The sequence below is a fragment of the Hydra vulgaris genome, chromosome 02 (assembly GCF_038396675.1).
Source record: "Hydra vulgaris chromosome 02, alternate assembly HydraT2T_AEP".
NCBI classification, from domain to species: Eukaryota; Metazoa; Cnidaria; class Hydrozoa; order Anthoathecata; family Hydridae; genus Hydra; species Hydra vulgaris.
In genome coordinates, this window is record NC_088921.1 from 55805001 (window position 1) to 55819651 (window position 14651).

The window sequence follows — 14651 nt, forward strand, 5'->3', positions numbered from 1 at the left end:
TTTTCAGCTTATTTCAAGAGAAATGGATCTAGATTTGTCAAGAACAGAATTGCAAAATGTTAAAATTGAGTTAGAAAGTTTGACTCAGTCCTCAATTCAGCATACAAATCAACTTAAGTTTATTGAAAAGTTGCAAGAAGAATTAATTTCAGCACAAGTAAAAAATTTCATTTTACAAGAAAAACTTTTAAATATTTTATTATTATTTTTTGTATTTAGGATGCAATCAATAAACTATCTAACCATAATGCACATCTTCAAGATGTTTTGAATGAACAGAGAACAGACAGAGGTATTGTGTTTTTTTATCTACAGATTATATGTGTATGTATATGTATATATGTCATATATATGTATGTATGTGTTTATGTCATATATGTGTATGTATGTATATATGTCATATATGTGTATGTAGGTATATATGTTATATATATTGTCAGTGTAAAGTCATTACCATGTATCTCAACATATGCAATTACAAGATATGTGATTTGATTGTTTTAAGTTAATTTATATATCAAATTATAAAAAAATTTATTTTCTGTAGTCGCGATAATAAGATTTTATTTATTTTACTTAATTATTATAAATTAAATTGGTTATAAAATAATACTGTTTATAAGTATGTTGTGTTTTTTAAGAAAGTGGTAATTTATATCCAAGTAGTGGAATGGAAGATGCTGGAGAAGAAGTGGCATCTTTTCAAGAAAATAAAATAGAGGGTGATCAAGAAGATAGTGATTTATCTTGGGACGATGGTGATGATGGGGAAGATAGTGGTTATACAAATAATGTAGTACATTTTACTTCACAAGAGGTTATTGAGTTGTTTTTTTTTTAAAGTCAAATTTATGTTGTGTGAGTGCTTTAAAATTTTGTAGTTAAACTTTATATTGGAATTTTTGTTTTAAATTTATTATTTTAAGTGAAACTTTTAAATTATAAATACAATTATACAGGTTGAAGACATGCAAGCTCAATTGCACCATTTGCAAGAGGAACGATTAAAAGTAATCAACTTGCTGCAACAGCAAAGGGAAGAAAGCTTCCACACCAATGAACAACTTGAAGAGCATGTGGAATTAAGAGTTCAACAACGACTCGCTCAAATACAGCGCGAACTACAAGAGCATTTTTATGAACAAACAGAAGCTTTACGCTTAAAAGTAACATCGTTACAAGAAGCACTTGAAATAATGAGAAAAAACGAAGATGTTTCAGATTTTGAACCAAACGACACCTTATCAAACGGATCACTCAAAGATGCTTTTTTACAACTTCAAGTAGGAACTTTATGACTTTTTTTGTTATTATCTATATTTCCCTAAAAACTAGGATAAAATTGATATTTAAAAATATGTAACATTAAAGTAAAACATTCCTCACAGAAACGTTTCAAGTCTTTAATGGATATGAAAGCACAACTATTGGATCGTATCGATCAGTTAGAATATATGAACATGAAATTAGAAAATGAAACAGAGACTATTGGCGAATATGTAGCTCTTTATCAAACACAACGGAAAGCATTGAAAGAGAAGTTTGATGAAAAAGATAGAACAATACTATATTTAACTAATGAACATACAAGAATGCAAGTACGTAAATTTAAGTTGTTTTTTTTTTTATTTATTTTTATTTTTAAATTTATTAGTGTTTTAAGTTTTGTTAAAAAAATCAATTACTAAAAGTATCAACACAAAAACAAAAACAAAAATCAATAAAATGACAAATCATAAAAAACATTTGAGCAGAATTAAGTACTTTTTAATTCAACTTCAAAACTATACATTGTTAATTTATTTTTTAGAATAAAGTTTCTCAGCTCCATCAACTTGTTATCCAATTAATAGAAGAAAGATCCGGTACTGATACGAAAAACAAAGAACTTCAAGATCATACCAACAGGCAGTTAACTATACAATCAGAAAGCATCAACAATAGTGAAAAGTCGTCATTGCAGTATAATCTAGACAACTTATTCGGCGAAGTAAATACTACACCAGCCGACGAATCAGAGCTTACAAAAGAAATCCAGATACAACCTAGCGATAATACGCTTCACAATCAAACAACCCAAAAAATTCTTCAATTATTCGAGCAACTGGAAACAACTGGGGAAGGCTTCCAACATGGGTGGTTTTCCCCAGCAGCTAGAAAACATGCTTTCACACCTTGCAAACAATGCTCTGGGTCATTAATAAATCTATAAGATTAACTCCAATATTTCAATTTTATTTAGTAAAAGTCTTTAGATAGTGCATTTCTATAGTTATTTTTTTTCAAAATTTTCACTTGTATAGTTTCATAGTTTTCAATTGCTAACAATTATTTTCCTTTAATAAGAAGATATTTTTCTTTTAAATGAGAAAACATCTATTTTTCTCATATTTATTATGTATAAAATTTAACTTTTTTAATTTGGTTTTCTATTGAGTTTTTTATATATATATATAAGTTATTGGATTGTTTATAATGTATGTATATATAAAAAAAATATTTAGCTTTCGGTGAATTTTCTAAATATCTTAGCAAAAAAGACGAAGTTTATATTTTTATGGTGAAACCAAAACTTTTACTGTTGAGAATTCTTCGCTATAACCTGTTATCTTTTTAACTCGTGTTATAGTTTGAGGTGAATTCTCTAAAGGTTTTAAAATTAGGTATGCACTTGTATTAGCTGCGTTGACAATACTTAAAACTTTTTTTTAAAGGTAAAAGTACGATCAAGATTTGTTGAGTTTATTTAGTTATTTTATTTAATAATCGCGTTAAAAATAATCTTATTTATAGCAAAAGTTAACACATTTAAGCGCAACTCTATGTTTAAAACGCATAATTCTAGGAATCGGTCATGTTTCTAACCTAAGTACAACTTTATTTAGAACAATAACGAAGTCTACGTTGGGCTAAGGTTCGTATTGCATAAAAAATAATTGTATAAAATAATATCATTTGTATTAAGCTTTATAAAACACTCAAGGTTGTTAACTAATACAGTTTACTGTTATAATATATAACAAGAATAAGCTAGAACCATTTCTACAAAGGAAAATATATAACAAGAATAAGCTAGAACCATTTCTACAAAGGAAAATATATAACAAGAATAAGCTAGAACCATTTCTACAAAGGAAAATAAATTCATTTCTGCAGCGGAAATCCGATTTGGTTCAGGGTCGTTAAAGCGAAAAGGTTGCTAGTTTTTATTCAATAACTATTAGAAAAATATTTTAATAAAAGCGAATCTTATATTTATTTTAATATACCTCAAGAAGTAAAATTAACAATTGGTGTCGTCCATAAGTTACGTCCCGCTTTGGAGGAGGGGTAGGCGATTTGTTACGAGGGTGACGGGGGTGGGGTCTCCGATTTTATGACCCAGCATATAATTTTTTTTAGTTTTGAATCTAGTGAGGATTTTCTCTTTCGCAACCCTTAGTTGATGTATCAGCATGTTGATTGTAGATACATCAACTGAGAAATCAACTGCGCCTAAATCTTACTTAATCGATGAGTACACTCCGGTTACTGAGTAGTTACAGCCTGTTAATGGACTGTTACAGTCGTACTACGGCTGTAAAAGTCTATGTGCAGTGCACGTTCTGCGCTATATGGTCTAAGTGTAGTACCTTATTAAGCTGGTGCACAAAAGTGCGCACCAACTAAACAAAAATTTGTTTTCTTCATAATGTAGAAAGTGCAGTAAATTACTTAATTCTGTCCTTCACTTTTTTATTCTGGAGGTTAATGCAAACTGTCAACTTATTGCAGTATTTAGTTTTTTTACTATAGTAAGCACAAATTCTGACGCAATGTCAGCAGTTATAAGGTTTCATTCACGTCGAAAACTGTTGCCTTTACTGGAATTAACACGTTTACTTGTTCAGAAACACTTTTTACTCGCTATCTGCGATTTATTTGAATTCTTAATACGGATATCAACAAGCGCTTTTTTAATGCAATCTTATAACTTATAAAACCTTTTAAGCAATGATAGTAAGCTGCTCCATCTTGTTTTGCAATATTTTATTAAACGAAGGTTTTTTCCAAAATCGCTTTTGACGTATTTTTAAAGACAGTCGTCATTTTTAGTCAGTGATCTTTTAAAAATTATCACGATTTTTTTAACTTTATTTTTTGCTTACCCAATTTCTTTGTTTGTAGTTTTTACGTTTTCAATTAATTGATTTTCCACTAAAAAATAACTCTCATACCCATTAGCATCGCTATCTGATTTACAGCTTTCACTGAATTCAGATTCATTTTCGAAACTTTCAATGGCATCATTAACTTCCTCAACTAAATGTCTCTGCGGACGGATTGATGCTGACGTATTATATAAAGCTTATATAATAGCAAGCTGAATACTAGGAGCAAAGCATAGCTTTTGATTAATCTGTTATATTTTTCCTTTTTTTTCCATTATGCTTGTTCGTCATCATGCACACAATACTATTTTTAAGATTTAAATCAAGCGAGGAGAGAGTCTTTCTTTAAATAAAATTACACACTTTCCAGCTGGCATTGTTCTTACAATCCTCACTAAACCCAAATTCCAGATATTATCTCTGTAGTGTAAGTTTATATTCAAATAACGAGAACATATTTTTGCAATCACTTTCACATAGCATTTTTTGAATTGCTGGAGAAATCTAATACCATTTTTTTAAACAGTATTAGGAGATTTATGCATGTTGGCAAATGACCTTATAGCCAGTCTATCACGTATAGCAATAGAAGTAATATACACATAATATATAGCTCCAATAGAAGTGCATTTAAAAGATATCCTATCTTTCTCTATTAATTTTGAAAACACTTAAGACAAATTGTCTCTTTAATTAATTTATTATAGTGTTATCATTATTATTATTACTATTTTTAAATTAATTTACACATGCTTTTATTTATTATTTTTTTTTGTTTGTTTATTTTGTTAAGATGTCACTCCAATGACTAGTTTTCAACTATATGAGTTACACCTAACCAAAATTTGTAAAATTATAAAAAATTTTTGGTTGAATAAATGGACTAATTTATGTTTGATAAAAAATATTAGCTAATTTTACTTTTTTTACTCTGTTTCGATCCCGGAGAATGTGCCAGTTCCTCTTTTAAAATTATATTATGTAACTGAAGTAGATATAAAGAGCTTTTGTTAATCTTCCATTTTTAATGTTTTTTGCTTAGTTTACACTTTATTTTGCTTTCTTTGTAGCGCAGAAAATGTTTTCATATAGGGGTTTCGATGTTAAACTTTGATGTTATAATCCCGGGATATTTTAAAAATAATACTGGGATTTAGAGTTTTTAAAGTTATTCGGAATATCAAAGCTTCGGGATCGTAAACTCTAGTATTTACCAGTATGCCTGAAACATTTACCAGTATGCCTGAAAGAAAATATTAAAAAAAAAGGTGTATATATAGATCATTACTTAAACTTTAAAAAAAAATAATTCAAAAACTAAATAATAAACTAAAAAACTAAATCAGTCCATTCTTTTTAAACATGGTAACTTTTTTACGGAATATCACGATATCACGGTAATTATACGAAAAAATACATGTTAAAAAATATCGTATAAAATAATCTCATATGTCTAAACTAGTGTCTTAGATGAAGATGTAAAAAAAAAACTTCTAACACTTGCAGTTAGAAAGACTTTAAATCATAGCGTTGCTATGAAACCATTTAGATACTTCATCGTAGTTAGTCTTTAACCAATAGACATCAGAATTTATTTTTTCTAGACTTTGTTGACGAGCGTTAACTCCATCCTGTTCATTAGCATGAGCAGCCCAAAGTTCTTTTACCTACAAAAATTAAATTATTTTAAATTAATTTGATTGAAATATTTTAAAACTAAAATTTATAAAATAAACAAAATGCAACGCATAAAGTTAATACGCAAGATCGGGGATTCAACATTTGGTCTAGCATAAATATTAAAACAAAGCTAACACGCATGATAGATGATTCAACATTCGGTTAAACATAAAAATTATTAAAAATTGATTATTTAGCTTTTAGTAAACAATGTTATCTTGGTTACAATTTACCATAACTTTTAGCAGTAGTGTTGCAACGGTTGTGGTAAAACAGACGCCTAATATGTTAGAAGTCTTGTGAAACCCCATTAAGCCCTTGTCAATACCGCACTCATCACGTTTATCCGTGAAGCGCTTGTGTTTCAGATTGAAATTAGATTGTGTACAAAAAAATTGAGACTATCCTCTTCGATTTCAATGGAATCTTGGAATAATAAACAATTTAAAAATAATAACAAATTAAAAAAAATTAAAAAACAAAAAAAAATAATTCTATTATTCATAACTCAATTTCCAATTTTTTTGGCATTTTTATTTTTTGGTGTTTTTATTTTTTAAAAGATGATTTTATTTTAAAAGATGATCAATAATTTAATAATAATAATGAAAAATTTCTGTCGTGACCATATAAATAACTTGCTGTTTGACTAAGACAAACTAAATTACGAGACAAATGGTTGTCTCGTAATTCACATTACAAATGGTTTGCTAAGAAAGTAATATAGTTATTAAGATAAGACAATCTTTAGTTGTTCACTCGAAACTTTCTTGCTGTGTTAGACTTGGATATTAGATTGAATATTAGAGTCGGACATTAGAATTGAATAATAGAGTCGAATATCAGAGTCAAGTACTAGAGTATTAGATTTAAATATTGTAGCATATGAAAAATTATGTTTTATAGCTAACACGTTTGTTTTGAGTTCTGTATTTCCTGCTTCTTTTACCAGACGTATTTAAACTTAGGAGTCCAAACACAAACTACTTTCAGGGGAAGGTATCGATGTAATTACAGGTGTTGTGTTTTATGCATTATCTATCTGTTTGATTAGTAAAGATTAGGCAAGTTATATACTTGTTTTTTGCACCATTTAGGTCACCTGTTACTAAAATCATTGGTTTGTTTTCATGCGTCTTGCTCAATATGATATTTTTGATTTAGTGATGAAGTTAATAAATATAATTTTTGCTTGCTGGTTCTCCAGTCTAGATTCATATGTGCATATTACTATACAAGATAAGAAGCCTTTGTTATAGGGTTGTTATAGGGTTAGACTAGTAGCTTTTTGAAAAAAAGCTTTTTGAAAAAAAGACTTAAGGTCCCATATTTTTATTTCCTAGAGTGTTTATAGCTATTTGAATGATAAATTTTGCTAAATTTGGTTTCTCAAATAGCCAAGTTTTTGGTTATGCAGATTACATTTTAGATATGTTTTTTTGTAAATTGATAGAGTGTTTGGGACTGTCTTTTATGGGTTAATGGTAGATGTTTTGGCTTTTGGTGAGAACCAAGACAATGATCTTTTAAAGCAGACTCAACCAATTTTGAAGTGAAAGCATAATTTTAGTTAACATACATAATTGGTAGATTTTTAGCTTAGATCTCAGTAGCGTTGTTAAAGAAAGCTTTTAGACTCCATACTATATACTTTTTAGCCAATACATCTTAGCAAGCAGGTAACAATGTTGGTAATATTGAATCTGTAATTGTCTTTGCTATCTGTAGTCTCAAGTGTTTTGTTGACTGCTGCTAGTTGTTGTTTGCTATTTTGTTGGCTGCTGCTAGTTGGGGTAAAGGCAAATAAAGATACTGGATTAATTTAAGTTAATAAATTAGAATAAAATAATTTGAACTTGCTATTTTTAAGCTCTGAATGAGTGGCTCCTGATTGTTTGAATGGACATTTGACATGTTTTAATTTCAACTGCTGTTAGTATGTTATCAACAAGCTGTAATACAACATGTTGGTCTTGCTTGGTCAAACATTATGACACTTCTAGAAAGGAACACTTTTTTAGACTTTTTAGAAAATATTTTATAGATATAGATGTTAAAGTAAATTAGAAAAAAATTCAAAGCAAAAAACATTGAAAGGCTTGATTGAAAAATGCTTGATTATACATACGTGTAGTGGGTTATGTATAAGTTTTGGACTAGAGTTAATGTTAAGTTATCTCTGCAAAGAAATGTACAAGGAGATTTGTAATAGATTTGTAGTTGTAATTTTGAAGTCGTGCTTAAATTGTATTTGAAAATATCAAAAATATATATATATTTTTTTTATTTAATAATTTTTAAACAATGGAAAAATATGAAAACATTAAGAACAATTAAGATTTACAATTAACTATTAAGAACAAATTAATTAACAATTAAGAACAAGTTTTGGAAAAATAATCCAGATAAACAAAAAAAGGAAATTGCCAACCATGGCAATTTATAACTTTTGGGTATATCAAGTATTTTATAGCTCTTGAGTACGCAAAATCAACTGTTTATAATTTGATTAAGTCTATGAAAACAGATCATTGGAGAGAAAAATATCTTGTGGTAAAGCTGTTTAATCGCATCAAAAGCCAATAATTGATATATTAAAAAAAAGTTTGGTCATCGTTCTGGCTGTTTCCAAAATCGCATTGAAAGTTAAAATGTCATCAAACATTTCAAAGATTTTAAATAAAAGAGCATCAAACATTGTAAAAAAACTAAAACTTCTAACTTAAAATCAGAAGCAAGCAAGGCCAAAGTGTCAAAAAATGTTAGAAGAATATAAAAATATCGATATTGTTTTAGATGATGAATAGTTCTCTTCTCATTTGTTGCAGCCTGGCAACTCTGGTTTTTATTCAAGTGGTATTATTCTGACTTTCGGCATGTAGAGTTTAAAAAAAAGTTTAAAGTTTGATTTTAAAGCCAAGTATGATCTTTAGTGTGAAATCTCAGGAATAAGTGTAAGCTGCAACTTCTGCACCAAAAACAAACAAAAAGTTCTGGGTACAAGCAAAAGTTCAACTGAGTAGACAAGTCCAACCAAATTATCAAATTTTAAGTCTAGGGTAACCAACAAGTTAGCAAAGTTTAGTTTTGAGGTACAAGATAGCAAGTGTTTGTTCAAATGATAGTGTATACTCAAATCCTCAAAGTATTTTTGTATTAAACAAAACCGTTAAATAAAAAACTGTTTGATAAAAACCAGAGTGAAACAGTGCCAGTATTCAATATTTTGTGGAAAATGGACAGACTCAGGATTGGCTGAACATTGCAAAATTTGCAATGATAATATTGATTAGAATAATTACATTATTCTAATCAATTTTATCCTTGCTAAAATAAGAAAATAATATTAAAAAAAATGTTATCTGGGAATCTTTAGAGATAGAATACTTTGACACTTGGGTATGAATAGAGATGCTGATAGGTATATCAAAACTAGTCAAGGTGTGTTTGTGCATATGAAAAGGAACCAATCTAATTTGAAAAAACTGAGAAATCTGTCTAACCCAACAAATTCAAAATCAAACTTAAAATTAGCTTATCTTTGCAATAGAATGAACTCCAATGTCTTAGATTAAATGACTCTAACAACTAGGAGTTGAATCTAGGAGTTGATCTCTGTATAACTATTAGAAACAATTTTTAACAGAATAAATTAATACATACTTTGTCAACCTGATGTTTTATGTTTATTTTTAAAAATAATAAACCTTTATTTCTTGAAAATTTTGAGGTAACGCAAAGTTTTGTTCTTGGTTGACCTATGTTGTTTTTTATTTACATTAATGATCTTCCTGACAATCTTACATCTAAAGCTTTATTTCCTGATGATAATTGATATATGAAGTATATTCTTATGATATTGAATAAAACATGAAGTGTATTCTTATGTTAAAAGAAAGATAAACTTTAAAATTAACTTTTAAATGTATATTTAATTGTATTACTTTTTTTATAAAAGCAATATCATTGGTTGAAACTATTGGCTATGTGATTTCTCACTGTGCATTTGTTACAATTAAAATTGCTCAACAAATACAAAAACAGATGCACAACTTACAACACATTGATTTCATTAATTATGAGACTGCATAAAGTTATCATCTAGTTAACATTAGTGTTAAAAATAAAAGTTAAAACCTGATTAAAAAATAATATTTGGGGGAGGACATAAGCCTACCTTATTTAGATTTATATCTTTTTATTTGTAATTATTTTATTATTTTTAGTTAAAAATTATTTTAAAAACTACAAAAAAATGTTTTTACTATTGAAAACTTGGAAAAAAGTTATGGAAAATAATAAGTAACTATAGTAACTATAATTCATTTGAAATTAATTAAAACATTAATTTTATTAAAGCATTGTAATCAGATTATTCACTTACTTTTTGAAGTTCATACTCAGTACTCATTAATGCAGTTAATCCTGTGATAAATTGGTTTACATGAAAATTATTTTCTTTTGCTCTAAAATCAAATTTATAAATTTTTTTTGCTTTAAATTGTAATAATCATAATAAAGGAAAAAAATAAAATTAAAATAATTTAAAAGAAATAAAGTTTAAACTTTACATGGAAATTATTTTATTCCAATTCGCTTCAGCAAATGTCCATGCTACATACTTCCCTACAGGATTAGAAGCTACATTTGAGATAACATAAACAGTGTCTTGTGTGCGGACAGTCTTACCATCAATAGAGTAGTCTAACCACCTATGTTTAATAGTACTATAAATTATATTCTTTTTTTAAAATTTATGATTTTGAACTTTTTAATTTTTCTTACAACTTTTGTTATTATCATAGTAAAAAACTTAACATCTCAATAGATGTATAGGCTTATATATTTTATTAACTGCATTTTTTTTTAATGTCAAAGTTTTGCTATGTGTTTTAAACTTATAATTATATTTGTAATTTTAACTTATAATTATATTTAATTTCATTCTATTCTTACAACTATATTTAATTTAAACTAATAATTATATGTAAAATATTTCTTTAAAAGGAGTGAAACCTTTTCACTTTGTAGAATAAAAAAAGTGAAACTTTTTCATTTCCTAAAATAAATAAAAAACTCTTAGATAAAATATTCTTTATCTTGATTTTTCTGAATCGGAGAAAGTGCACCAGTTTAATTTAATAAACCAATTCAACTAACTTGAATTAGTAAAGACATTTCAAAACTATTAATGTATATCTTTTCAATTAAATTTGTTAACAAACACCACTTATTGTTAAAAAAAAAGGAACAAAACTTGTATTTTTTAACAAAAATGTTTATATTTACAAAGAAAATTTAACAAAAAAGATCAATAAAAATATTTACAAAAAATGTTCAACTACATCTCCAATTTGTAGGTTTAATCAAACATTTTCTCCTTCTCACTCTTACCCCTTCTACAGCAAGAGAAATCCCCTCCCTCAATGAAATGAGGGGAAATTTTTTCCCCAATTCTAGGCTAGCAGCATATGCACACTATAGGATGTGGGGCCCTTTTTCACAGCTCATTAGCGTAAAAACACTTCATAATTTTAAAAAACACTTCATAATCAAAGTTTTAATAAGCGGGCGTGCCACATTGGTTAGAACATTTGCTTTAGAAGCAAGAGATTGAGGGTTCAAATCGAGCTCTAGACATATTTTGTGCCATCGGTAAAGAAGAAGGCATGAACTTTCTAGTTAAATGCTCTTCTGCGGTGCTCTGTGACAAGACCATTAGGTCTTCTTAGAGCACCTAAAACAAAAAACAACAACAGAACAGAAGCTAAAGATAAAAAAGAGCTTTAAAAATCAAAGATGTATAGAATCATATATTTTTTTTTTTTTTTTTTTTGTTATTTCACCTCCCCAAGGCCCAGAAGGCCACTACAGATGAGGAGGCTACTTAATTGTGGTTATAACCCTCTCTCAACTCTATAACTCCGAAACACGAACCTTGACGAACAAAGCCGCTGCGCGGAGAAACAAGTTGAGCGCGGTACTACCAGGGACATGGTGGGGATCGAACTCGGAACCTCTCGCTTATGAAGCAAGCGCTCTACCACTACACCACTACCGCATTATTATAAAAATATTATAAAAATATATTATAAAAATCAAAATGAATGTGACATCATATATCATAAAAACCAGAAATGAGTAGAATTTCATGGAAATCAAAATGGTTGTGATATTTTTTATTTTAGAAACCAAGCATGACTGTTGCATACTTTATCATAGAAACAAGAAATAAAATAAGAACAAAAAGTGTGGAAAAGATAAACCATGAAATAAATATAATTAACTTTAATGTGGTTATGTACATAAAAATAATGATTAAATCTGTAGTACATAGTAACCTGTGTGTACATAGCAACAATGTTTAAACCATAGTCACCTGTACATACATAGCAACAATAATGATTAAAGTATAGTCATCTGTATGTACATAGCAACAATAATGTTTAAATCAACAGTACCAAGTAATCTGCATTTACATAACAATAATAATGGAAATAAAAACAATCAAAATAATATTTGGTAACAAAGTTACAAAATATTATTTCAACAGAAATAATTTTATTACTTAGAGAACAATATGAAATTATAAACAAAAGTTATGCTTAAAAAACTAAAAATATAAATAAAGTAAGCAATCAAATAAAAGTTAGCAACAAAAACCTTTATAATATTTATGAAAATTGTTCAATAAAAAAGATTAAAAAACTATAATATAACAACATACTTTTTTAAAAGCCACGGTTTTTGTGAAGCTGCTAATGCTGTTTGAAATCTACTTTTGTCTGATGGATCTGATGGATTTATATAGTTTTTAAAAACAAAATCCCATTCTGCGTCACCACCATTTTCAACACCATATTTTAGAACTGCAGACCGAATATCAGCTGGAATTCTGGAAAAAAAGTTTGTACCATGTATAATGTAAATATTCTTTAAAATTTTTTTTTTCATTACAAATTTTATTCATTTGTCATATATCTACCATTATGCATGCACAATTATCTTGTTATTTTTTAAAAACTGTTATAATTCAGTGTTACTTTTAATACTTGGTCATCAAGTTTTGACCAACGATAAATTCGCTTGTCTATTTGTTAACAATCGTAACCTTTCATTTGAGTTCATGCTTTTTTTATCGGTTCATTTAAAAACAAAGTTTAAAAAAAATTACAAATTTAATAATAATTTTTACAAAGTCAGGGTACATATCACTCATGTAGTTACAAACAATAGAGATCAATGTAGTGACAATTGAATCAGGTGTAGCTCATACAATTAGAAAAAAAGGAAGAAAAAAAAAAGAGGAAATCAAGTTCAAAATAATGAATTAAATTAATAACATTCAAAAATTCACTTGGATTTTTTTGACAGCAATTTAATTATATCTTAATTAATTTTTTAAGTGGTAAGTAAACTTTTTTAACTTAATTAAAGTTAATTAATAAGCTTTCTAATGATATATAACATATCGGTCCTATCCTTTCTGAGTAATTCAATGATAAATTAAGGCAACCCTGTTAATTATTTATTTAAAAATGTGTCAAAACTAAGGTCAATTAATTTAAACTTTAATAAAAATCAATTTCTAACCAGTATTTCAAGAGATATTTTAATTGGAGAATTCTTGGCCCACCTGAAGTAGAAAATCAGTAAGAAAAATTAGAAACAGCAAGATCATGTGGTGTTTTACTATGCTGTGTACAAACAATGCTGAAAAACTACAAACTTTCAAATAACATAAAAGATTCACCAAGAGTTAGTAGACCATCAAAACTTTAAATTAGCTACTGAGTAATTAACTTTAGTAATAAGGCTGGCTAAGTTAGTGTTACAGAACAGTTAGCGTCTTAAAAAATATTAAACAATAAATAGAAGGTGTCTTAAAAAAGAAAAAAGGTATTGATTGTTATGTTGCTGTCAGAAAACTGCTTTTAAGGGTGACAGATAGGGTTAAAAGATATAAGTGATGTAAGAAAAGAATAATCAATAGTCGATAGAATATTGGTCTTAGGTCATTTTTAGTGATAAATCAAATTTTGAGGTGGTTAATCCTAAATCAAGAATTAGCGTTAAAAGATTAGTTTCAAAGCAATAAAATTTTGTGTACCAAAAGTACAAGGTGGTGGCGGCTTAATTGGTATATGTGGATGCAATTCTCATAAAGAGATAGGATTTCAAAATATTAATAGGGAGAACAAATCTTTATAATTATAAAGAGACCTTGGAAAATAACTTTTACCTACTGCAAGGTCATTTTTTGGAAAGGATAAAAATTGGATTTTTCAACAGGATTAAGAACATTTGGTCATGGATGGTTAAAAAAATATCAAGAGAGAATGTGGAAAGTGATATGCAATTAAAACTTGTGCTGGAATAGTACAACTTTGAGATTGTACTTCTTTTACATCCTATTCACCATATCAAAAATTGGAACAAATTTCCAAAGAAATTATGTGTGCATCTGATTGAATTTATGATAAAACATATTAGAGTCTGTGTAAAAGCACATGATGGTCATGCAAAATACTGATCTAAAGTGTGTTCTTATATTTTTAATACATTTTTTATTATAGTTTTTCGACCTGATTCTTTTTTTTATTGATTTTGGTAACAAAATGATATTATGAAAAAAACTTTAAGATTTTTTTTTGTTATACAATGTATTCCAAATAAAATTAAAAAAAAATCTCCTTTTTTTTATTTTTTAAAAAAACTTGAAAGAAATTTAACTAACTGTTAGACATTTTGGTCATAAATATTATTGAAAATAAATAATTAATGATTCTGCAAGTTTGCTGCTAAAAGTTTCCAAAATAT

The 14651-nt window shown here is 27.6% G+C and overlaps 2 protein-coding genes across 2 annotated transcripts in view; one reads left to right on the forward strand and one right to left on the reverse strand.

Annotated features, from left to right (window-relative positions):
• Positions 1-2339, forward strand: part of LOC100205638 (golgin subfamily A member 2) — a 28362-nt gene extending 26023 nt beyond the window's left edge. The window contains exons 15-20 of the mRNA XM_065791429.1: positions 8-157; positions 220-292; positions 642-817; positions 960-1283; positions 1389-1598; positions 1811-2339. Coding sequence (XP_065647501.1) covers positions 8-157; positions 220-292; positions 642-817; positions 960-1283; positions 1389-1598; positions 1811-2212 — 1335 coding nt within the window. The 3' untranslated portion in view covers positions 2213-2339. The remainder of the gene's footprint in view (positions 1-7; positions 158-219; positions 293-641; positions 818-959; positions 1284-1388; positions 1599-1810) is intronic.
• Positions 2340-5504: 3165 nt separating this feature from the next.
• LOC100213901 (aminopeptidase Ey) overlaps positions 5505-14651 on the reverse strand; it is a 56991-nt gene continuing 47844 nt past the window's right edge. The window contains exons 20-23 of the mRNA XM_065791430.1: positions 12559-12726; positions 10403-10543; positions 10216-10297; positions 5505-5818 (exon numbers count right to left, since the gene is read on the reverse strand). Of these exons, the coding sequence (XP_065647502.1) occupies positions 5669-5818; positions 10216-10297; positions 10403-10543; positions 12559-12726 (541 nt within the window). The 3' untranslated portion in view covers positions 5505-5668. The remainder of the gene's footprint in view (positions 5819-10215; positions 10298-10402; positions 10544-12558; positions 12727-14651) is intronic.